This window comes from Bos mutus, chromosome 9, assembly GCF_027580195.1.
Source record: "Bos mutus isolate GX-2022 chromosome 9, NWIPB_WYAK_1.1, whole genome shotgun sequence".
Taxonomy (NCBI): domain Eukaryota; kingdom Metazoa; phylum Chordata; class Mammalia; order Artiodactyla; family Bovidae; genus Bos; species Bos mutus.
Genome location: NC_091625.1, coordinates 74,562,328 through 74,588,210, shown reverse-complemented (window position 1 = coordinate 74,588,210; position 25,883 = coordinate 74,562,328). Strand labels below are relative to the sequence as shown.

At 40.6% G+C, this 25,883-nt stretch overlaps 1 protein-coding gene across 1 annotated transcript in view; it reads left to right on the top strand.

Moving 5' to 3' along the window:
- MAP3K5 (mitogen-activated protein kinase kinase kinase 5) overlaps positions 1 to 25,883 on the top strand; it is a 229,254-nt gene that overhangs the window by 152,442 nt on the left and 50,929 nt on the right. Inside the window, 3 exon segments of the mRNA XM_005899101.3 lie at positions 782 to 877; positions 6,816 to 6,897; positions 23,041 to 23,174. Coding sequence (XP_005899163.3) covers positions 782 to 877; positions 6,816 to 6,897; positions 23,041 to 23,174 — 312 coding nt within the window.

Sequence of the window (25,883 nt, the reverse complement as noted above, 5' to 3'; positions counted from 1 at the left end):
GGAAGGAACAGCAGATGCAAAGGCATAAAATAGGGATTGGAGAACAATAGCCCACAGACCAAATATGACCTGCTGCCTGTTTTTGTAAATAAAGTTTTATTGAAACTCAGCCATATTTATTCATTGTGTATTGCCTGAGGCTGCTCCAACAGCAAAACTGAGTAGTTTGGCCTTCAAAGCTTGATATATTTACTCTCTGGCTCATTACAGAAAATATTTGCCAACCCTTGGCGTAAAGGAGCATGGCCTGACTGTAAACTCAAAATTGTTTCAATTGCTGTAAACTAAATAACTGGCTGAGTCCAATCCAAGTGCTATTTGGTATTTCTTCACTCCTCTGTACTGTCTACAGGAATGAGCTGCTTTTACTGCCTCCACACATTGCCTTCCCAGCTTTGAAAGAATTTTATTGTTCGACAGATCTTATAGAACCAGAATCATCGGGTCTGTAAGCCAGCTGATATGTGTGCTTTTCTTCCCAGCGCACAATTTAGTGCTACGACAGGCAAGACCTGTTCTCCACACTAAGTTGTAGGCCACGTAGGTTATGTGCCTGCAACACCCTGAGCAGCCTTATCTGTAGGAAGACAATTCTCAGAATATTAAATAATTTTAGTACTGTGGTACAGGGAGTGTCACTTGTGAAGTGCTATTTATAACATTTTGGTATAAACAGCATTGATATCATACTTGGGACTGAATATAAAAAGCATTCCTTTTTCATCACAATTCATGGAAGGTATTGAGATTACTGTGAATAATTCTCTTTTGTTTGTTTCAGTGTTTCTAAATTTGAAGAACGATGCTGTTTTCTGTATGTGCTTCACAATTCTGACGATTTCCAAATCTACTTCTGTACAGAACTTCACTGTAAAAAGTACGTATTAGTCATTGTTGATGTGTGAAAAAGACTGTTCTTACCTGATCATTATTTTTAATTAGTGAATGAACATGTAGCTCCTGTAGAGAATTCATGGCCATGTGCTTATATAAATATTTCATTTGGGTTGGTATTTTATAATTATGTGGCTTGTTTAACTGAGAAATTTAGGACCTCTCTTTAATAAATCAACCTTTTTCTTAGTCATAACTTACTTTTCCACAGACAAAACTTGAACCAAATTTACCAGTTAATTGCCAAGTCTTAGGTCTCATTTTTAAAGAGCTCATGTATTCTATGGTTACCAAAATTTTCATTCTTGAATGAAATTCTCACCATTATCTACAACAGTGACTCCTAACTCTAGTTCATATTAGAGTCAACTGGTGGGCTCTAGAAAGTGTTTGAGCTGTACCCTGGACTAATTATATTGGATTTTGAAGTGGAGGAACATATTGAGTTAAAAACCAGTGATCTAATTTACACCAATAAAAGATAATCCAAAAATCCATGAACTGCTTTGTATGTTTGTGTTAACCTCCCTGGGTATATTTCTCCTGGGCTAATAACTGAGTTCTTCTTGGTGCCTAATTGTGGGGACCTGTAGAAATGAGTGGGTCTTCCAAGGTGGCTCAGCAGTACAGGATCCACCTGGCAAGCAGGAAATGTGGGTTTGATACCTGGGTCAGGAAGATGCCCTGGAGAAGGAAATGGCAACCCACTCCAGGATCCTTGCCTGGGAAATCCCATGGACAGAGGAGCCTGACTGGCTACAGTCCATGGTGTCGCAAAGAGCTGGATATGACTTAGCAACTAAACAACAAGTAGAAGTGAGTTACAGTTGGGACACCAAAGTGCAGTAAAAGCCAGCTTGGACTTAAAATTTTGTTGGGGGTTATTATTCAAATAATCACTATTTGACACCATTATAAATGATCAATACACTAGCTACAATATACACTCAGTCTTTTTATCTTGGCACCAAAAATATGTATGCTTAATTATGATTCTTAGCTAAAGTTTTATCTTTAAAAGGCAATGCCAAAGAGTGCTCAAACTACCGCACAATTGCACTCATCTCACACGCTAGTAAAGTAATGCTCAAAATTCTCCAAGCCAGGCTTCAGCAATACGTGAACCGTGAGCTTCCAGATGTTCAAGCTGGTTTTAGAAAAGGCAGAGGAACCAGAGATCAAATTGCCAACACCTGCTGGATCATGGAAAAAGCAAGAGAGTTCCAGAAAAACATCTATTTCTGCTTTATTGACTATGCCAAAGCCTTTGACTGTGTGGGTCACAATAAACTGTGGAAAATTCTGAAAGAGATGGGAATACCAGACCACCTGACCTGCCTCTTGAGAAATGTGTATGCAGGTCAGGAAGCAACAGTTAGAACTGGACATGGAACAACAGACTGGTTCCAAATAGGAAAAGGAGTACGTCAAGGCTGTATATTGTCACCCTGCTTATTTAACTTCTATGCAGAGTACATCATGAGAAATGCTGGGCTGGAAGAAGCACAAGCTGGAATCAAGATTGCCAGGAGAAATATCAGTCACCTCAGATATGCAGATGACACCACCCTTATGGCAGAAAGCGAAGAACTAAAGAGCCTCTTGATGAAAGTAAAAGAGGAGAGTGAAACAGTTGGCTTAAAGCTCAGCATTCAGAAAACTAAGATCATGGCATCTGGTCTCATCACTTCATGGGAAATAGATGGGGAAACAGTGGAAACAGTGTCAGACTTTATTTTTTTGGGCTCCAAAATCACTGCAGATGGTGATTGCAGCCATGAAATTAAAAGACGCTTACTCCTTGGAAGGAAAGTTATGACCAACCTAGATAGCATATTCAAAAGCAGAGACATTACTTTGCCAACAAAGGTCGGTCTAGTCAAGGCTATGGTTTTTCCAGTGGTCATGTATGGATGTGAGAGTTGGACTGTGAAGAAAGCTGAGCACCGAAAAATTGATGCTTTTGAGCTGTGGTGTTGGAGAAGACTCTTGAGAGTCTCTTGGACTGCAAGGAGATCCAACCAGTCCATTCTAAAGGAGATCAGTCCTGGGTGTTCTTTGGAAGGACTGATGCTAAAGCTGAAACTCCAATACTTTGGCCACCTAATGTGAAGAGTTGACTCATTGGAAAAGACTCTGATGCTGGGAGGGATTGGGGGCAGGAGGAGAAGGGGACGACAGAGGATGAGATGGCTAGATGGCATCACCGACTCGATGGATGTGAGTCTGAGTAAACTCTGGGAGTTGGTGATGGACAGGGAGGCCTGGTGTGCTGCGATTCATGGGGTCACAAAGAGTTGAACACGACTGAGTGACTGAACTGAACTGAATGTATAGTAAAAAAAAGACTTGGAAATAAGAAAGAATTCCTAGCACGTGTATTGTTGACTTTTCTACTTACACTTGAATTCTCAAGGCTATTCATTTATTTCAATGATAAAGCTAAGATTTATGGAGTACTATATAAATCTTATAGGCCTGTATCTATTTTAATCTTCAAATAAACTTTATTAGGTAGGTAATATTAATAGTTTTGTAGAAAACAGTTAAAGAAAAAAGTAGAGTCTTGGAGAGTTTATGCTTTTGAACTGTGGTGTTAGAGAAAACTCTTGAGAGTCTCTTGGACTGCAAGGAGATCAAACCAGTCAATCCTAAAGGAAACCAGTCCTGAATATTCATTGGAAGGACTGACACTGAAGATGAAGCTCCAATAATTTGGCCACCTGATTCAAAGAGCTGACTCATTCGAAAAGACCCTGATACTGGGAAAGATTGAGGGCATGAGGGAAAGGGGACAACAGAGAATGAGATGGTTGGATCGCATCACCGACCCGATGGACGTGAGTGTGAGCAAGCTCCGGGAGTTGGTGATAGACAGGGAAGCCTGGCATGCTGCAGTCCATGGGGTTACAAAGAGTCAAATATGACTGAGCAACTGAACTGAACTGGAGAGTTTAACTAGCCTATAATCATATATAGCCAAAAAGCATAAAATTTGGGATTTGAACGAGGCACATACAACTCTGGAATCCAAGCATCTAAAAATTACCTGTGCTCCCATCCCACCAGAAGTGTATTTTCTACTTAGAATGTTCACGTTAGAAAATTTTGTGTGAATAGCTGATGGAAATCTTTACCCCAGATCTTTAGAATTTGTTTAGGTCTTTCATGTTCTTCTTCCTTTTGGTTAAATTTACTTGTGCCTTTAACTCATCAAGATATGTCATCTTCATCAGAGCATACTGTCATTCTAATCAGGTTTGGGATCTTTTTTCTCCATATCATTAACCTCCAAGAAATGTATGTATAGAGGAAGGAAGAGTGAAGAACGTAGTGTCACAAGCAAACTCCAGAGAGAGGCTCCCAACTCCCAAATGGACATTGTTGGGGACCTCCCTGGTAGTCCAGTGGTTAAGACTGCACTTCCACCATAGGGGGTGTGAGTTCAATCCCTGGTCAGGGAACTAAGATCCCACATGCTGCACAGCCAAAATGTAAAATTAATTAATTAAATAAGGTCCCTGGGTGCTGTTCTCTTGGGCACTGAGTCCTTTGTCTTTTAGTGCATGTATTAACAAACAAAACAAAATGGACATTACCGATTTTGCTCATTGTCATATTTCCAAAGGCCAGAACAGTGTTTATTCCATTAGACACTCAATGGTATTTGTTGGATGGATGGATTAAAAAAAAAAAAGCACTGTATAAGAAAAATTTTTTTTTCCTTCCTATGTAGGGAAAACCCCAATTCTTCCCTACTATGTTTCTTTTGTGTGTCTCCTTTATTCCTCACAAAACACCTCATTTCTGATATTTCTTATCCTCAAATGTGTGGAGATTTCCCCCCCACAACAATTCTTTGTGACACCTGCAATTGAACTCAATCGACCTGGAGGTAGAGTGAGATCCCATAGGCTAAGGGCTCAGTCCCATAAGACTATTTCTTCCCTTGACTTCAGGTGCCAGTTCCAAGCCCAGGTTATCACCACCTGTGTTTTAGACAAATCAGTTATAGCTCAGAGGTCCTGGTGACACCCTTCTTGGGTTTGATTAATTTGCTAGAGAGGCTCACAGAACTCACACTTAACGTTCATCAGATCATTAAAGGACATAATACAGATGAACAGCCAGATGAAGTGATTTGTAAGCTGAGGTCTGGGAGGGTCCTGAGTGCAGGAGCTTCTGTTCCTGTGGAGTTGGGTGAGTCACCCTCCCTGTGTGAATGTTTGCACCAACCTGGAAGCTCTCTGAATCCCTTACTATTGGTATTTTGTGGACGCTTCCTCACATGTGTGTGTGTGTGTGTGTGTGCATGTGTGTGTGTGTGTGGTCAGTTGCTCATTCGTGTCCAGCTCTTTGCAACCCCATGGACTGTAGCCTGCCAGGCTCCTCTGTCCACGGGATTTTCCAGACAAGAATACTGGAGTGGGTTGCCATTTCCTCCAGGGGATCTTCCCTACCAAGGGGTCAAACCGTGTCTCCTCCATTGACAAGCAGATTCTTTACCACTGAACCACCTGGGAAGCCCCATTCCTCAAGTAGGCATGAATATGAACAGGTAATAACTCCACTTCCAGCCTCTCTCCCATCTATGAAGGATGGGAGGTAAGATTGAAAATTCTTTCAATCTTTTAATCATGTTTTGGTATAATCATGTTTCAGGCTTTTAATCATGTTTTGGTATTTCTGGTGATCAGTTCCCATCCAGGAGTCATTCAGAAGCCCGCCTAGAATCGCCTCATTAGAACAAAAGATGCTCCTGGTTCTCTATCACTTAGGAGCTTATGAAGGTTTTAGGAGCCCTGTATCAGGGACAGGTCTAAGACAAATATTAGAATACAAGATGTTCCTCGTACTCTTATCACTCAGAAAATTACAAGGATTTTAGGATCTCTGTGCCCAGGACCTGGGGCAGAGGCCAGTATATTTACTTTCTATGCTTTCATAGGTATAGAGATAACAGAAAAGTTCTGAGTTGTGGTAGGAAGCTTTTCTCGCCACACAGTAACCTGTTCTTTCCTTGGGCTGACTGTGCACCACATGACCTACCCGTGATATCATCAGCCCCTGTTCAAAGTGCCTCCCTTACTCCATGTCTGGACTAGAAACCATTAGCATCCCCTCTGGAGGGACAGACTCAGCTAGTGCCCAGAGGGAAAATCTGTTTCTTGCCATAATTTTTTTTTAAAGCTCTGCAATGATCTCCAGAAAACAAAACAAAACTTTACAAGAATAATTACTGAAGAAAATGTTTATCACCAAAAGAGAGGTGGCTTCTGTCACAAACGTAAAAGATAGCCATTCCTGGTTCACATCAGTATTTTGCAGACTGTGTATAGGGGACCCCACATGGATACTGAGGTGCTCAGGCTGAAGTTTCAGGAACTGAGATCAAACTCTAACTGAGTAGTTAGAGACACTACTTCAGAAGGTGGATGTTTCTGTTATGTCCCGTTTAAAATAATAATAGCAGCAAAACAATAATAGTTAATATTTAATGAGGAGTGCCCTGCCTTGAGCACTTTACCAGTCATTTTCATGTATTCCCCACTTATAGTTAGAGAATGAGTCTCAGAGAGGTGGAGGAGTTTGTCCCAAATCATGTAAATACTCCCAGTCTTGGTCTTATACACAAGTCCACATTCTTTACATTTCTCTGTCCTTGTCCAGCCTTACCATTCTGATTGTGTAAAGTGTCATGTTACTATTATCTGAAGTGTTAGACATTGTCTGAAATTTCTGTAAAATTATACTAACCTGTGTTTTCTTTTTGGAAAACCTTATTTTTCACACTGATGCTCATACTTTATTGCCTGACTCCTCTAGATCCCAGCTTTTGCTCTGAAGTCACTTTAAAACGTGCTTGGATATATTTAATATGTTAGCTATTATGAGTGACCACATACCCATTTTCTCTGTAGGTTTTTTGAAATGGTGAACACCATTACTGAAGAGAAGGGGAAAAACACAGAGGAAGGAGATTGTGAAGGTGACTCCCTGGAGGTAATTTTTACAAAATTTCTCTTGTGGCTAATTTTTTTAAGTGATCTATTTCAAGTTTTACTGAAGGAAAGGTGTGTGTGTACATGTGAGAGAGAGAGAGAGAGCAGGCATGTTACATGAGTAGTGGTGAGGAGTAGAGAGTCTAGAGTCTATAAGCTGTTCCTTAATGTTAAAAACAGCTTTGAGAATCCCTTTGGTTAAAAAGGGCTAAAAAGCAAACATCACAGAGCTCTTAGGAACGCCATGTTTTTGTATCTTACTTATAGAGAGTAACTATGCTTTTATCTCTGAGGGTGTTGATAACCCTCAATGCAAGAGTCACAGTGCCCTTGCATGTTTTTCTTCTCCTCTGAGATATGCTGCAATTCAGACCAGCAAAATTTCATGAAAATTCTGAATGATAGAAGCGTTTGCATCCCTCATTCATATGCTTACATGGAGAATCTGAAACAATGGAAGATAAACAGAATAAAGAGAGGATGTGATAGCACTCACCCCGATGCTGTTCCTCTCAATCTACCCTTCCTTGTGCCCCCTGGGTGTAGTACGCTGCAGACACCCGTTTTTCAACTGTGTCCATTTTCTCCATCCTGTCTGTCTACTGTGTGTCAAAGAGTGTTCTACCACAGTGAGGACCAGTACTGGGGAGGTTCAAGAGTGCTGACTCTCACACTGGGGCATCTTCAGTGTCTGAAAGGTGACATTTCTCCAGACATGAAATGGGCCTCTGCTTTCTCCAAGCCCTTCCCATTTTATGACTTGGGAGAGAATTCTAAATTCAAGAAGTATTGAAATTTACATTTAAATGTTTGAATTTTGAAACATTTGAAATTTTCAATTATTTTCAAATAATTGAAAATTCAATTCAATTTAATATTGAAATTTAAATGTTAAAGTGAAATTGAACTACAGCACCAGTCTGACTGGTATACTTACGTTTTAGATCACCTTGATACTGTCATCTTGTATACTAGCAGTGTACTTAAGTTTTATGTAAGCATAGTGGTAGGGTAACAATCGAAGGAAATTTAAATATAACAACCAATTGTTAATTATGTCTATAATTAAATTCTGTAATTCTTTAGCAGTTACATGCATGTGTGTATATGCTAAACTGTTTCAGTCATGTCTGAGCCTTTGCAACCTCATATGGAATGTAGCCCACCTGGCTCCTCTGTCCATGGGATTCTCCAGACAAGAATACTGGAGTGGGTTGCCATACTCTCCTCCAGGGGATCTTCCCAACCCAGGGATCAAACCCGCATCCTTATGTCTCCCATTGGCAGGCGGATTCTTTACCACTAGCACCACCCAGGAAACCCCGGAAGTAGCATAGCTTTGTTATTCCTGAATAGGCCTAAGGCTTTTTCATTTAAGTTATAAAAAGATGGAAGAAAAAAATAATCTTCTTTGGAAAAAAAAATAATCTTTTGGAAAAAAAATAATCTTCCCCATGTACTAGCTTGCTGTCTGCAGAAGTAATAGACAGTACTTTGTTATGCTTAATATTTTGCAATGTTATATTTTCTTATTTAAGTGATTATGTTAGAAACTAGATATCTTGACTTCCACATCAGTGCTCTTTTGACTGTACTTCATTATCTCTATTTTTATTTGGGTTAAATTTAGCATTACTTGATACATAGCAACTGCCAGGGTAAAAGTTAACAATGAAAATGAAACAGTTCCATTAGTAATAAGTTATGAAGTGGATAGATTGGAAAACCCCTGAAGTTATTTTACAATAACATAAATTGCTGAGTTTTAAAAAAAAACAAAACAGCGATGTCTATTCTTTATTATTCCTCTTTGAAAAGCAATCCATCTTATGATAAATGTACATAGCGTAGCCAGACTATGATAGCCAGGTTGGGCAAGCTTGGTCTTCATAAACTGACTGAATCATCAGTTCAGAGACTCTGCTCTAGAAACTCCTTTAACTACAGGCACAGCATAACATGGCTTGAATTCCCTTAGACTTTGTGGTGAATTACACTGGCTAATTTTTCTAAGACTGGGTCTCCTGTACTGTTAGAGGGACAGGTAGATTGCTTTTCAGAGAGCCGTCAAGAAGACCCCGGGTCAGGATCTCCCGATCTGTATGCAGTGGTAATCAGTGGGGTGGGCCCTGTGAGATACCCTTCCTGATCAGACAGTTCTCCTGCAAGCGCTGAGAACACTTACCAGCTAGATAAGGAGGGGAAACATTCAGTTTTTCTTCCTAGGAATGTCCGGGGGTTTTAGTAGATCTGACCTCACAAAAAACAACTCATACCGTAGAGCTCTCTGATTTATCAAAGTGCTCCTAACCCACTCTTCTCAAGAAAGTGTATGCATGCTTAGTTGCTCAGTAATGTCCAACTCTCTGCAACCCCATAGACTGTAGCCCACCAGGCTCCTCTATCCATGGGATTTTCCCAACAAGAATACTGGAGTGGGTTGCCATTTCCTCCTCCAGGGGATCTTCCCAATTCAGGGATAGAACCCAAGTCTCCTGCATTGGCAGATGGATGGATGCTTTACCACTGAGCCACCTGGGAGACCTTCTCAAGAAAGTGCAGGGACACTATTCTTTTAATGTTAGAAAAACACTCTGATCCTTCTTATACGTCATTTGTGTTCTATCCGAATAATTTAAAATCTCTGACACAGAATGGCTTCTGCAGTATTCCCAGTGGATTGTATAGTCTATACAGTGAACTCAAGCATACTTGTTTTAAGTATTTTGGCTTAGTTTGCTATTATTGCTACAACTAGTGACATTGCTGATGTAGTCTTGGGTGTTCTGGTAGCATGACATGAATGAATGGATACAGTGGTGTTCTGGGTTGTGAAGATGATGATGTCCATCTTGGCTCTCCAGGCCCTTCATGGCCCTCCTAGTCCCTTCATGGCCAGAGCATCTACACAACATGAGTTATTAAATAACCTGAACTTATATTTTTGCATAACTTATGATAACTCCATTATAGTCTTGATCACATTTCTTAGATATTTTCAATATTCATGACTAACATTGTGTGTGCATGGGCTAAGTCGCTTAAGTTGTGTCCAACTCTTTGTGACCCCATGGACTATAGCCCACCAGGCTCTTCTGTCCATGGGTTTCTCCAGGCAAGAATACTGGAGTGGGTTGCCATGCCCTCATCCAGGGGATCTTTTGGACCCTGGATTATGTCTCCTGCATTGGCAGGTGGGTTCTTTACAACTAGCACCATAACATCAGGTTTTTAGTATTCTAAATATTTGATTAAATTTTGTTCCTTAATTTCATTACTGCAAACTGAACTCAAACTTCAGGCTGTGAATGATATACTGAAAATAATTCCTTCTCTTCCTATTCTTTACAGTTATAAGTGAGAAGGATTACTTTGGTGTTTAAGATTTTATATGCAGAATAATTATTTTCTGATCTTCACCTCCATTTGAGATAGAATTCAAATTGGCCCAAAACAAAATTAAAATTTTAGAAAGATCAGATGTTCTTTTTAAATGTTTTCAACTTTTCATGGGGTGATAGCAGCATTTGGCAGACATTAGCTATTAATGTGGTTCCATAAACCACAAATTTGAACTAAACCTTAGACTTCCTGGTGTTTGAAAAACTTACCTAAAGTCCAAGGTAAGCTTTGCTTTTCTTTCTGATTTTGAATGCTTTTTCTCTGAAGCAGTACAATTGTGGGAGGGATTCAGGCTTGTTTGGGTCATGGTCAAACCCTTCTTCCAATTGATCAAACCTGACTCTACTCTAGTAAGATCCCTGTTCTGGGGTCAGAGGCCTTGGGTTTTAGCTCTGACTTTGCCAATAACCAGTGTGATAACTTTGGACATAATTCTTACTCCTGCTGGATTAAGATGATACCATTCCTTAAATGAGAGTTGAACAAGAAGATCTTACATGTCCTTTCCTAGCTCACATTTTAAACAAATTTCAAGATTAGTACAAACTGTACAAAGTTTCCTAAATATAGCTCAACACCACTGTCAGAGGGCTTCTCTATTTTTAAACAGAAAGAGAAACAACTTCTTTTGATTCAAGGCCATGTTTTTGATTCAGGGCTATCTTTTGAAATGGAAGAGGTATGAACCCATAGCTTAAAGAACTTATTATATTAATAAATTTACACTGAACTCATTGAACAATTGATTGTAGTCAACTGTCAGGGTTTGAACACTTACCATCTGTGGTCCGTGTTTTTGTTCTCCCAGCCTTTCATGTCTGTACTAAGAACAAGGGCATCTGCACAGGTACCCAAGGCAGATACCTCCGAGAATCTCTGCTCCAGTCTCACAGCCAGTGTTTCTTCCAGCCCCTTCATTCCACTGTCACTCTGTCTCACGTCCTCATCATCTCTCATATGGCCTGTTATCTCTCCTGCCATCAATAACACTGGCCCTGCCATCACTGGAGAGATCTCTCAGGCAGATTTAATCCTGTGACTTCCCTAATTAAAAAGCTTTTTTATTTTCTTAAGTTTTTTGTTTAAGAGTATAGTTGATTTACAATGTTGTGTTAGTTTCTGTAGTACAGCAAAGTCAGTTATACGTGGACATATATCCACTCTTTTTTAGAGTCTGTTCCCATATGGGTCATTACAGAGTAATGAATAGAGTTCTCTGTGCTATTCAGTAGGTTCTTATTCGTTGTCTATTCTGTATATAGTCGTATGTATATGTCAGTTCCATGCAAGTTTTTCTACATCTGTGACTCAACTTCTGTTTTGTAAATAGGCTCATTTGTACCATGTCTTTAGATTTTACATATAAGCATATGATATTTGTCTGTCTGACTTAATTCACTCAGTATGACACTCTCTAGATCCATCCATGCCACTGCAAATGGCATTTTAAAACATAAAAATCTTTGAGGCTGTTCTTTTTAGAACATTTCTGCACCATACAATATTCTGATCTCTCTGGCTGTAACCTACCCTTTCCTCTCCACCCTGCCGTCCTGCAGTGCCAAACTCCTGTCCATTATTCAAACAGTCATGCTGTTCCAGCCTCTGGACTTGGCATGCAGATGCCCAGCTCCACATGCTTTTTCTCCTTTGTTTTACTTGGTGACTCTGCTCTAACTTTTTGAGATACAACTCAAGGGTGCTTTTTACCTTGAACCATTTTCACCACATCTTTTCACTTTTCTCTGCCCTTAACAGCATTTTTGCCCCGTCCTCGGCCCTAACTCTTTTCATTTCCCTGTAGTTCAGTAGCCTGCATTGGACTATTTACATCCCAAGGCTGGACTGTTGCCCTCTTTCCCTTTTCACCCCATCGTCTTGCGGGGGTCAGGCATCCAAGCCGTTCATTCCGAAGGCTTAGAAGGGTTTGAAGCTGAGGAGTGACAAAACCAGAGTTGTTTAGACAATATCTCAAACTGGGAGGAGAGGGATAGAGATTGGAGGAGGGCAGAGTAAATGCTGGGAAATGAGCTTGATGATTGTTTAATCAATGTGAAGTCAATGAAAGAATGAATACCATAATCAAGCTGAATACCACAATCAAGCCACTCTCCGCCCATTTGCTTAATCTCTCCCTCTCTCTTTTTTAGTTGTTTGGAAGAAACCATAAATTACTGAGTTCCTTTGGTATTCAGTACAGAATGTGTTGCCTTCCTCTTCATGCCTCTTTCAAACATACAGATATTCTCCTTCCCTTTTCCCATGGTGCTCCTTTTTCTTTTATGCATTTGTACTCACTGTTTTATCAGAATGGGCATCCAATTGACACAAGCCTGAAGTAATCATAGCAGCTGGCCCTGTGAACCTGTTTCTGTGTAATTTCCAGGCTGCATAGAGAGGAAGTTGCCCCCTGTGTGATGGATTAGGAACAAGTAAGACAAATGAAATGTTTTCCTTTCACTCAAACATCTGCTGGATGATGAAACCTTACCATTTATTTTTTGATGATTTGCCTCACAAACATTAACCATGAATTATGGTTTAGAATTCATTTAAATCAATTCAGAGTCACCCAGTAGCATACTGGTTTGTTTTTCTTTGGCCTCGTGTTTCTATTTTTGTACAGATCTGGCTAAGCGGTAAAGAACCTGCCTGCCAGTGCAGGAAAGGCGGGTTCAACCCCTGGGTTGGGAAGGTGCCCTGGAGAAGGAAATGGCTACCCACTCCAGTATTCTTGCCTGGGAAATCCCATGGACAGAGGAGGCTGGCAGGCTACAGTCCATGGGGTCATAAAAGAGTTGGACGTGACTTAGTGACTAAACCACAACCAGACCTGAAGCTGATCACCCACAGTTACTGCACTGCCTTGGAATAGCTGTCACTATGGTGTTGTATGATAAGAATATGTTTGTTACTCATTCATTTGTTCCGTTGCAAGAAAAAGAAACTTTTTTCCTCTGTCAACTCATGTTCAGTGATTAGAGGCCTGCAAATTAACTGACAAAGATTAACAGGAGAAAAGACAACAGTTTATTCCTGTATGAAGGAATATGCAAAGAAGTAATTCCTGCATAGCTAGATTTAAAAGTTTATTTATCTTAATAGGAAAAGTCTTTGGTACTTCCCTGGCAGTCCAGTGATTGAGACTTCACCTTCTAATGCAAAGGATGTGGGTTCAATTCCTGGTCAAGGAATTAAGATCCTACATGCATCATGGCCAAAAATCCAAAACATGAAACAGAAGTAATATTATAACATGTTCAATAAAAACTTTAAAAACTGGTCCACATCAAGAAAAAAAGCACGGTAAAAAATTTTTTTAAAGAAAAGTTTTTAGAAGGACTTCAAGGGGAAGCAACATGGTGGGAAACTAATGAGAAACAAGTGGAAAGTATGGGAAGTTTTGAAAAAGGTTTTGTTTAGTAATTTCTCATCCAGATATGAAAAGTGAAAGTGAAGTCGCTCAGTCGTGTCCCACTCTTTTCAACCCCATGGAGTGTAGCCTATCAGGCTCCTCCATCCATGGGATTTTCCAGGCAAGAGTGCTGGAGTGGATTGCCATTTCCTTCTCCAGCGGATCTTCCCAACCCAGGAATCAAACCCAGGTCTCCCGCATTGCAGGCAGATACTTTACCACCAGGGAAGCTGGTGGTCCAGATATAAGGGGTCCTAAACCTCCTGGAGAGGAGATTGTGGCATCTATATTTTCAAGAGGCTTTGCTTAAGTCAGCAAAATATGTTTAGAAAAGGTTTTTTCTGCAGCTATTTCTGCAGTTGTTTTTATCTTAAAATAATCTTTATACCACATTAGGGAGTCCCAGTGGATCCCATCAATTCATTCACCAAATATATATTGGACACCTGCTATGAGGAAGACACTCTTCTAGGTGCTGGGGATCTAGCAGGGAACAAAATAGAGGAAATCCTTACCTTCACTGAGCTTACACTCTAGTGGGAGACAGTAAGTAAGTAAAATGCATGCTATGTTTGAGTAATGATCAACATAAAGGAGAAAAATTAAGCAGGGAAGGATTTAGGAAGTTATAGTGAAACAGAAATGTGATTTTACACAAGGAAGCCTTGAGGAGGGAAGATGTGAGTAAAGATCTGAGAACGGAGAGAGCTATAGAAGTAGATATTTATACCTACCACATTTTTACTCTTCTCTTAATGCTATTAGTAATTAATGCTTTTAGCATTTACATCTTACTAAGGCATTATAACTAGAAAAGTAGCAAAGCTACGACTTGAGTCCTTGAGGTGACTACTAAGCTAAGGTAATTAATACCAGGGACAGCACGTGGCTTTTTAGAAGGTGACTGTTTTACTGTGAGTCCCTTGACAGTGCAAGGACTAAGTGAGTCACAGCTTTGGTGTTTGGCCTTGTCAAGATTGTCTTCCTACGCGCGCCAGTTTAGACAGTTCTGGGCAGGCAACAAGAGAGGCTGATTCTAGAAGCATTCCCATCGTTGCTTCAAAATGCAGTTGTCTCCCATAGCAACACCTGGTTTGTTAACCCATTGCCATAGAAATAGAATGCAAACTATATAAGCAGTGTAATTTTATTCTTATTTTTAAAAACACTTGATTCCCCCATCCCCTGCTTTTTTTTTTTTTTTTTCCCATTTTTGTTATTTAACAGACCCTTGGCTTTGGTCATGGAGAAGGCGATGGCACCCCACTCCAGTACTCTTGCCTGGAAAATCCCATGGACAAAGGAGCCTGGTAGGCTGCAGTCCATGGGGTCGCTAAGAGTCGAACATGACTGATCGACTTCACTTTCACTTTTCACTTTCATGCACTGGAGAAGGAAATGGCAACCCACTGCAGTGTTCTTGCCTGGAGAATCCCAGGGACCGGGGAGCCTGGTGGACTGCCGTCTATGAGGTCGCAGAGTCGAACACGACTGAAGTGACTTAGCAGTAGCAGTAGCAGTGGCTTTGGTCAAGACTTCTTTCTACTTCTTCTGGTCATCACAGAGATAATTCTGTGTGCTTAAAGGTCTTGGAAGTCTTCTCAAGCCTGCCTTTTAAAATTATATCTCTATATTGTAAGAAAAAGAAGAGGGGATTAAAAAAAAGAAGAAAGGGACTTCTGTGGTGATCCAGTTGGTAGGGCTCCACACTGTCAGTGCAGGGGGCCCTAGTTCAATCCCTGTTTGGAGAACTAGATCTGGCATGCTGCAAATAAGAGTTCATATGGCACAACTCAGAAGCCCGCACACTGCTGCAAAGATCCCGTGAGCCACACCTAAGAACCTAGCACAGCCAAAATAAATTAATTAATTAAAGAAGAAAAAAGAAACCAAGCGGCAGTCATGCATTGGAATGGTTTTCGGTTTTATTGAAAGCCCTTTTGAGTTTCACTATGACCACTCTGTCTAACAGGAGGCAACTTCTATAGTTAATATTCTTTTAAAAAAAGAACAGTCTTTTGATGCCTTGCATTCCTGAGGGATACTAAACCTTGAGCAGTTTCATCGAGGCTTGTATATTCTTCACTATGCTAAGTAGGTATTCCTGTGGCAAAACTCCTCTCAATGAAGAACAAAAGGATACTGATGGTAAATGTTTTGTTTTGGCATCTGGTTGTTATCAAGGGAATTCTCTGATGGTTCAGTGGTTAGGGCTCCACAGTGGAAAAACAAACTAAGAAAAGGTTTCCATTAAATTTTCTATAGCCCGATTGATTAAGCAAATATTCAGTGAACCTCTACTGCAATACAAATATGGCTAAGACTAGGGACAGACCAATTCAAGATAAAGTCCTGGTTCTCAGTGATCTCAGAGTAGAGACTGGAATGCAGATGGCCTAAGAGAAGAGTGAAAAATGCCTCCGTGAATGAGGGCAAAAGGCCTTGGAAGCCTATCAGACCAGAATCTAACCCAGCTTTGAGGATTAGGTGGACAGTTCAAGAAAGCTTCCTTATTTTAAAGGACGAGGCAGAACTCCTTAGGTAGAAAACGCCTATGTATAAAGGCACAAAGATCTGGGGAACTTCACTGGGAGTTTTTGGAGGACATTGATGAGATAGCAGGCTGGACACAGAGGCAGCAAAGAGATTCTGAAGGGTATTGACTCCAGGCCAAGGAGTTTGGATTTGATCCTGAAAGTGACGAGGAACACATAAAGCAGAAGCAGTGGTATGAATGTGGAAAGTTCACTTGGGAACCTTAGACTTTGGGAAGTTCACTGCTAACTTTTTGGAGAGTGAGTTGGAAAACCGAGCAACAGGGTAGGAGGTAGCAGGAAGGCCTGTTGAGGATTTGTAGAATAATACAGGAACAAGGGGGCTTCCTAGGTGGTGCGAGTGGTAAAGAACCTGCCTGCCAATGCAGGAGATATAAGAGATGCAGGTTCAATCCCTGGGTCATGAAGATCCCCTGGAGGAGGGCATGTCAACCCATTCCAGTATTCTTGCCTGGAGAATTTCGTGGACAGAGGATCCTGGTGGGCTATAGTCTGTAGTGTCACAAAGAGATGGATACAACTGACGCGATTGAGCACGCACACACACACAGAAGCAAGGAGGGCCTGATCTGAGGCAAGAGCAGCGAGGATCAGCCTAGTGGCATTTGGCAGTCAATGTGACCTGGGGAGAAAGGGAAGAATGGAGTCTAAGATGGCCAACAGATGTCTACCCTCTGTCTGCTTGAATGTATATGGGTATTCAGTGGATACCAAGAATATACTGGAACATCTTTACAATACTGGTGTTTGGAAACAGAACTGAGATCTATCTTCTAAGTTCTTACACTGTGAAAAAGATTTTCCTGCAGCATTGGTGGTAGGAAGAATAGAAAATCTAGAATCTGATGTTATTGTTATTCAGTCCCTCAGTTGTGTCCTATTCTTTGTGACCCATAGACTGCAGCACACCAGGCTTCCCTGACCTTCACCATCTCCCCAAGTTGACTCAAAGTCACGTCCATTTAGTTGATGATGCCATCTAACCATCTCATCCTCTGTCACCCCCTTCTCCTCTTGCCTTCAGTCTTTCTCAGCATCAGGGTCTTTTCAATGAATTGGCTCTCTGCATCAGCTGGCTAAAGTATTGGAGCTTCAGCATCAGTCTTTCCAATGAATATTCAGGACTGATTTCCTTTAGGATTGACTGGTTTGATCTTGCTGTCCAGGGACTCTCAAGAGTCTTCTCCAGCACCACAACTCAAAAGCATCAATTCTTCGTTGTTCAGCCTTTATGGTCCAACTCTCACTTCCATACATGACTACTGAAAGCCATAGCTTCAACTATATGGATCTTTGTTGGCAAAGTGATGTCTCTGCTTTTTAATACGTTGTCTAGGTTTGTCATAGCTTTTCTTCTAAGGGGCTGCTGCTGCTGCTAAGTCGCTTCAGTCGTGTCCGACTCTGTGCGACCCCAGAGACGGCAGCCCATCAGGCTCCACCATCCCTGGGATTCTCCAGGCAAGAACTCTTGAGTGGGTTGCCATTTCCTTCTCCAGTGCATGAAACTGAAAAGTGAAAGTGAAGTCGCTCAGTCGTGTCCAACTCTTAGCGACCCCATGGACTGCAGCTTACCAGGCTCCTCCATCCATGGGATTTTCCAGGCAAGAGTACTGGAGTGGGGTGCCATTGCCTTCTCCGTTCCAAGGGGCAAGCGTCTTTTAAGTTTGTTGCTGCCATCACTGTCCCCAGTGATTTTAGACCCCAAGAAAATAATATCTGCCACTGTTTCCATTTTCCCCTATCTATTTGCCATGAAGTGATAGGATTGGCTGCCATAATCTTAGTTTTTTGAATGTTGATAACTGTAAAAAAGATTGTTCTATGGCCTTGGTAGGATCTGATGGGCTAGGTTTAAACCACCATTTTCACATATTTTCAGTGGAAGATATTTTTGATCATTTGTAAACTGGAGCTAATCATAGACCTTTCCTGCTATGACATAGGCTTATTATGACCATCAAATGAGGTAGATTATTAAAAGCTGATATTTTTTCTTTTAATTATGATAATTAAAATTATATAGTGCATTATAAAAGGGGCTTCCCTCACAGCTCAGTCGGTTCAGAATCTGCCTGCAGTGCAGGAGACCCGAGTTCAATTCCTGGATCAGGAAGATCCCCTGGAGAAGGAAATGGCAATCCACTCCAGTATTCTTGTCTGGAGAATCCATGATCAGAGAAGCCTGGCATGGAGTCCATAGGGTCACAAGAGTCTGACACGACTTGGCGACTGCACTACCAGTGCATCATAATAATGTAAGGTGGTGGTAGTACTAGATTCAGTGTGTAGGTTTCCCTCCCTTTGATAGGCCACACTGGCAAAGATGAGTTACAGGACTTTGATGATGGTCCCCGTCCTGCCTCCTGCCAGCCTGGGTCCTGGCTGGTAGATTTCCAGCATGCATGGTATAGCATGACGAAAGTCTGGACTGAGAGTTGGATGTAGAGACTTGGGATCCTTCAAGTAGAATTTTTGGACTGTGTGTACTGCCTCTTTGCTGGAGTATCTTCCAGTCTGGAGAATTTGCTAAATGATCCCTGCTTCCCATTCTCTTATCCTGTAAACATAACTGTTTTTCTCCTCTGGTCTAAGGACAATCTTTAGCCATATGTCAGATTGCTAGAATAGGAGTATTCTCTAATGTACATTGGGTAAAGTGTTGCCACTGGAAAAGTAGATATCTCTTTTCCAGAGCTTGGCCTCTTTCCTCTGGCAGAGTAGGGTCCATGATAGGGAGATCCGTGTTCACCAAGTCCTGCCATGGTAGTGGGCATAGCATTCTCCGGAAGAATACAACCTGATTGCCTCTATCAAGGCTTGGAAGCCTCTTGGAAGCAAATAAACGAGCTGGTAACAATATGCCCCCCATCTTCCTCATCCTTTGTGATAGTAGTCTCTCAAGTTGAGAGTGTGTACCTCAGAGAATTTGCTGAGTAACCAGATTACCTGCCTTTGTGGGTTATTTGTTCTTTAAAAAAAAAAATTCTCTGCTTCCTTTTATCATCTTCTCTTTGCCTTTGATATTTTGTAGTTTCCCTATATCATATCTGATTGGGAATTTTATTTTTTTCTTTTCCTATTTAGGGCTCAATTTCTGGAGGTTATGTTTGAATCTGTCTCAAGTCTGTCTGGCCCTTTTTAGAGTGTCTTTATCCTTTTCTCAAGGGCTTCCCTGATAGCTCAGTTGGTAAAGAATCCTCCTGCAGTGCAATAGACCCTGGTTTGATTCCTGGGTTGGAAAGATCCCCTAGAGATGGGATGGGCTACCCACTCAAGTATTCTTGGGCTTCCCTTGTGGCTCAGCTGATAAAGAATCCCCCTGCAATGTGGGAGACATTGGTTTGATCCCTGATTTGGGGAGACTCCCTGGAGAAGGGAAAGGCTACCCACTCCAGTATTTTGGCCTGGAGAATTCCATGGACTATACAGTCCATGGGATCCCAAAGAGTTGAACATGACTGAGTCACTTTCACTTTCACTTTTCATTCTTTCCTCATATTTTGGATTTCTTATTTTATATCTTTATGTTAAATGTACTTATTTTAGAGTGATACTTGTCAAATCAACCAGTACTCACTGATGGTGAATTATTTTGTTATATATTTTTAAATTTTTGATTATGAACTTAATTTCACTGGTGGATCCTTTATAGCCTGTGTTAAGGGAGTCTTCTTTTAAATGTTTTGCTTTGTTTCTGTTGTCACTCAGGAATTTTTCAGGCTCGATACAGATTATGGGTATTAATGACAACTGTCCATTTGAGCTCCAGACAGCAGAGTGTCAGCCAGTGGTTGAAAGTATTCAGAGGAGACTTTGTCCACTCAGAGCTTAATCTAAGACAGACAAAGTTTTCTTTTCATTTCTCAGTGCTGTGGGCTGACTTTTTTCTAATATACCCTTTCACCAAATTACAGTCCTTCAAGGACCCTGGTTTTGTGTATTCCATCTCTTCACCTTCCATAGGCACCAGGTTTCATTTGCTATCCCCAGTGAGCATTAAGACCAAAGTCTCAGATAAGGAATTGATGAACTGTAGCCCAGACACAGGAAATGGCAACCCACTCCAGTACTCTTGCCTAGAAAATCCCATGGACGGAGGAGCCTGGTGCAGGCTACTGTCCATGGGGTCACAGAGAGTCGAACACAACTGAGCGATTTCACTTCACTTCACTTCAGCCCAGACACCAAAACCAGCCCACCACTTCTCTTGACTGGAACACAGCCATGCCCATTTGCTTCTGTATTGACTGAGCTACTGACAATGGCAGGGTTGAGTTGCTGCCATAGAGATCATATGGCTCACAAATCTGAAAATTATCAATATCTGGCCCGTTGCAGAAACTGTTTGCCAACCTCTGCCCTAGATTTATAAATCTAGAAGACTTCACCCCCAGCACTTGGGCTGCAAGGTCATCAGTTCTTGTGATTATCCCTGTAGTGTCCCTTTTCCTTGTAATTTCTAGTTCCTAGAAGTCTTCTTTACTTTTTTATAAGCCCAGCTAGGCATTTAATGGAGTAGAAAATGGTAACCCATTTCAGTATTCTTGCCTGGAAAAATCCCATTGACAGAGGAGCTTGGTGGGCTACAGTCCATGGGGTAGCAAAGAGTTGGGCATGACTGAGCACACACACTAGACATTTAAAGTTTGTCTATTTAATTTTGTCTAGTTTTTTTTGGTGGGAACATTTTCCTGTACATAGCCTACCATATTGCCAAAACCAGAAACTCTTCTACTCTCTTTGGATAGTAATATATTCTTGTTGTGTATTTTATTGACCATTTAACTTGATCATTTAAAAGTTTTCTGTGTTCTAATGCAATTCTTTAAAACTATGAAAAATTTTATGTACATAGTTCTAAATCTGTAGTTTTTGACGTGCAATGCTCTCCTTGTCATTCTTTTTGAACTACTTTGTAATTCCCATGATCATTTATTTTTTAATCCCTTGATAATTTTAATTGCAATGCTCAGTTTTCAAATATAGTTTTTGGCTGTCTTATTTTTAGTATCTTGTGGTCAAAGATCATGGTCTTTATCATAGCTGTTCTTTGAAATTTGTTGAAATTTTCTTTGTGGCCTAATATGTGACTATTTTATATTTTTCATATATGCATGGAAGGAATTTGTCGCTATCTCTGTATCTACCATACCAAACTTGTTATTTGTGCCATTAGGGTCTCTATTTTGAATTTGTCTGCTAGATATATTGGTTTCTAAAAGGGTTCTATTTAGAACCTATTATGGTTTATATTGTATTTTTTTCTTTGTAATTTTATCAGCTCTCTATATTTAAGGCTATGCTGTTAGTTTAGTGTCAAAATCCATGATCATTATCTTATTTTGGATTATTTTGTGTGTTAATATTAAATTTGCTGATATACAAATGTTAGAAATCAGTTGTTTTTTTTTTAAATGGCTAACCCAACCCTTCTGTGAGTTGAACCTAGCTATGTGCTGCTAGTTTTATACTCTAGCAAAATACAGACAAAAGAAGGAGCTTGTTTTTATGGTCTCTCCTGTTGGTCTGTAGTTTTACATTGGGCTTTTACATAGACATGGCTTGATCATTTGATGACTATGATTCCTGTAGGTTAAGTCCACAACAAAAGATGCCTTTGTGGATGACGCCTCCAGGTCTGAGATGTCTACCAAATGTCACATGTTGTTGTCGTTTAGTTGCTAAGTTGTTTCCCACTCCTTTGTGACCTATGGACTGCAGCCTGCCAGGCTCCTCTGTCCATGGGATTCTCCAGGCAAGAATACTGGAGTGGGTTGACATTTCCTTCTCCAGGGGATCTTTCTGACCCGGGGATTGAACCCGTGACTTCTGCTTGGCAGGCAGATTCTTTACCACTGAGCCACCTGGGAAGTTCTAAAGGTCACTATATCCCTTTCATTTATTTGATGCTATTTTCCATATTCGACTGAGATGCTTGCCACTATGGGTTTAGGGCTGTAGGTATTTCCTTTTTTGCATCAAAAATGACGTTTTTACTTCATTTTGAAGTTTTTCCTTTTTTAAAATTTAAAAATTTTTTTAAAAATTTTACATTAAAAAACATTTTTTTTATTCTATTTTTTTTTAGTCATGCCATGAGGCATGTGGGATCTTAGTTCCCAGACCAGAGATAGAACCCATGGCCCCTGCAGTGGAAGCACAGGGTCCTGACTACCAGACTGCCAGAGAAGTCCCCATTTTTCACTTTTAAAATGTTTTGAGGCTTGGGGAATTGGGAACAGGGGTAAAGTACAAATAATCCTTGCTTAATATTGTCAGCTAGTAAGACCTCAAAGTTTCTTCTTACTCAAAGCCATTGAGTGGTTTTCTTCTCCTGGCAGAGTGTGAAATGCTTTGATGGTACCAAAAGCTGAAAAACCAAAGAACAGTTAATTCAGTGTGATAGCTATTGAGAGACATTGATGCTAATCATACTCATCTTCAGAATCAGTGATAAACAGGATTCAGTGGGTAAAGAATCCGAGTGGGCTTTTGGAGAAGCGCTTCTATGGATTTCAATACATAGTCTCTCTCTGGCGCCCCCACCCCCCACCGCCCGGTGTCTGTCACAGTTGGGAAAATAGGAACACACGATGCTCTGCGTTTGTTTGTTCTTTGGTTCTTGAAACTGTTCATTAGAACCTCATCTTATTGTTTTCCTTGTTAAAATCATTTGATAAAATAAGGAAAAATGCTCTTGGAAAAAGTTGATGTTTAAAATGTGGACTGCAGCTAATGTTTCAATCTTCTCTCCCCCTTTGTCTTTCCGTAGTATGACTATGAATACGATGAAAATGGTGACAGAGTCGTATTAGGAAAAGGCACTTATGGGATAGTTTATGCAGGTCGAGATCTGAGCAACCAAGTCAGAATCGCCATTAAGGAAATCCCAGAGAGAGACAGCAGGTACAGTAATTGTGACTAATCAAAGCTGCTTTCTAAGGTATTTCAGTTGTTAATAGCATTTACAAAATATTTTGGTGATATTCTAATTAATGAAACTGTCTGAAAACTCTGTGGCTTTAATTAGCTCCCTCTGAGGTTTAGCTGCTGCATCACTCAGTGATTCAAGCCCAAGACTGTTGGGGAAGGATGGCATCTCCATGGTAACGAGGACTTTCAAAGAGTAGAAAAGGGAATGGCCCGTGTGTGTTGGGCTCAGGTTATGTTTCATTGTGATTGGTTTATTATATAGATACATGGGGAATAAGCACCAGCTAAAATGGTTTGAACCAGAAGTTCCAGTTTCCGGTCAGGTGTGTTAAGGACATTGGAAGTCAACACTCCGTTCTAAACTGCAGGTGGAAAGCTGGACCAACTGAGAAATCGACTCTTGTTGAAGCCGTCAGAAAAGTGACGTCACAGGGCAAAAAAAGTTGATGAAATGTCCCCCAACATTGGAGAGACAGTCATAGGGCAGTCCCATACTCTTGTGAGTCTTTGGTCCTCACAAAGACTATTAGAGAAATCCCTTCCTCAGAGACTGCACAGAGCTCTTTCTCAAGTTGAAATCACATCATGTCATTACTACTTAAAACCTAGCTGTGAGTTCTTACAACACAAAACCCAGGAACCTTAACACAGACACCTGCCTCCCTCTGTGGCCTCGCCTCCTCCTCTGCAGCCACGCTGACCTCTCTTTTTCCATCAGGGCCACCAATACTACATATTGGCGGGATTGCCTCGTTGTCATCAATTAGGTCCCAAGTTCAGTTCTCAAGCCCTCAGAGATGCCTTCTCTGATTACCACAAGCACAGAAAGACACTCCTCGTTCCCCTGTAACCAGTGTCCCAGTTCTCTTTCTGCTTTGCCATCCTTGGTCTTCATTCTTGGTACATGACTTTCTGACAGGTGGTCACTCTGCCTTATCTACATTCCAGACAGGAAGAGGGAAAAGGAAAACGAACTTTCTCAGAAATGTCCAGCCTATTTTCACCTCTTGTTTCATTAGCCAAAAGTGACCACTCCTGACTATGAAGGAGGTTAGAAACTCAGTAGTTTTTAAGTTGGCTAGTTGTTTCTCCAAACAAAATCACAGAAAAAGGGAGGAATGGATATTAGGTAGGTAGACAGTAAATTCAGTTTTAGGTTTTCTATGGTATTTTTGCAATTTCTCCTTGGTTAACTCATGAGACATAAGTATGAATTCTTCTGGGATGGTGATAGAAACTATTCACTAGATACACAAGGGAATATATATATGTATGTGTGTGTGTTATATTAAAATTTTCATCAAATATTCCTATAGGTTCTTAAGTATTATATATTGATACATAGAGTGGATTTTTAAGCGATATAAAATTTAAAAGGATTGTCTTTAGCAATATCACCTTCCTCCCCACCACCAGATAAATGTAAGTAGTCACTTGGAAGAAAACCACTTTGAAAACTGTCTTTGTAGCTTAAGTTTATTCAGCTGCCACTGTGCATACACAGAGTACACCACCACCAGTGAAGATCCATTTGGCATAATGTGGTTTGTTTGAAAACACTTGCATGACAAGCCCTTCTCTTGATAGCTGCTGTGGGGCATCTTTTTGTTACCTCTATGAGAAGATTAAGGTGAAGTCTATAATGTTATTGTGAGATACAACACAAAAAGCATTTCTACCTTTGTGACCTGGAGAGTTTCAAGGTGGCTTTTAAAAAGGTAGCAGTTACAAAGGATAATTGCTAAGATGGTAGGATGGGTGTGAATAATGCATAATCCAGCATACACTAAACACTACCATCTGTAGTGAAGGTCATAGCAACAAAAGCAGCTTCTTCTGTGGTTCCCTCACTCTAAAAACACTTCGTTGGAGCATCAGAGTAGTCATAAGAGCAAGCTGCTGGATTCTAAGGACACTCTCATAATTTGTCCCATCTAGTTGTACATCTTGAGTTGGCTTCCGCTAACATTCTACACATTTGTCAACTATTTTCCTAGGTCAGGTATTTCCACCCAGCTATGTTTTAGAGGAACCTGGGGAACTTTTAAAAAATACTGATGCTCAGGCCATAACCCCCCAAATTCTAGGGTAGGTCATACACATTAATATTTTAAAAAATCCTTCCAGGAGATGCAAAATAGCCAGCCAAGGTTGGGAACTTCAGTGCTTTGAATGGTTGTAGTGGGAATTTGACTCAGGAGAGGTGCTCTGGAGACATGTATGATATATTAATTTTTCAAAGCTAAGTGCATATTTAAGTATCTTTGAATGTCTATACCATTTTTCTTTCTGTTGTCATAGGTAATTGAGAAGAAATGGGATTTTCTTGTAATTCCCACAGACAAGTGTTGCTTATTGACCTGAACAAATTATAATTTCATGCTTATTCAGTGTGTGGTACTTACACTTTCACTTACATTTAGTGAGAATTGCTAGGTGTTACTAATCGTTTCCACACTGGAGAAGAGTCCTTATTCTCAGCTAGGATGAATTCTATTATTGTAACTTTTGAGCTATCCTTTGGTTACGTAAGGAGAAGCGTGTGTTGTATATTTATTTCTTCACTATCTTATATTTAAACATTTATGATTGATATTTAATAGGCTGTCAGGGGGTCAGAGCCTTTCAATTATTTGTCATCAACTGAGTGAGCCTCTTGCTTCAGATTATGCAGTCATCTTG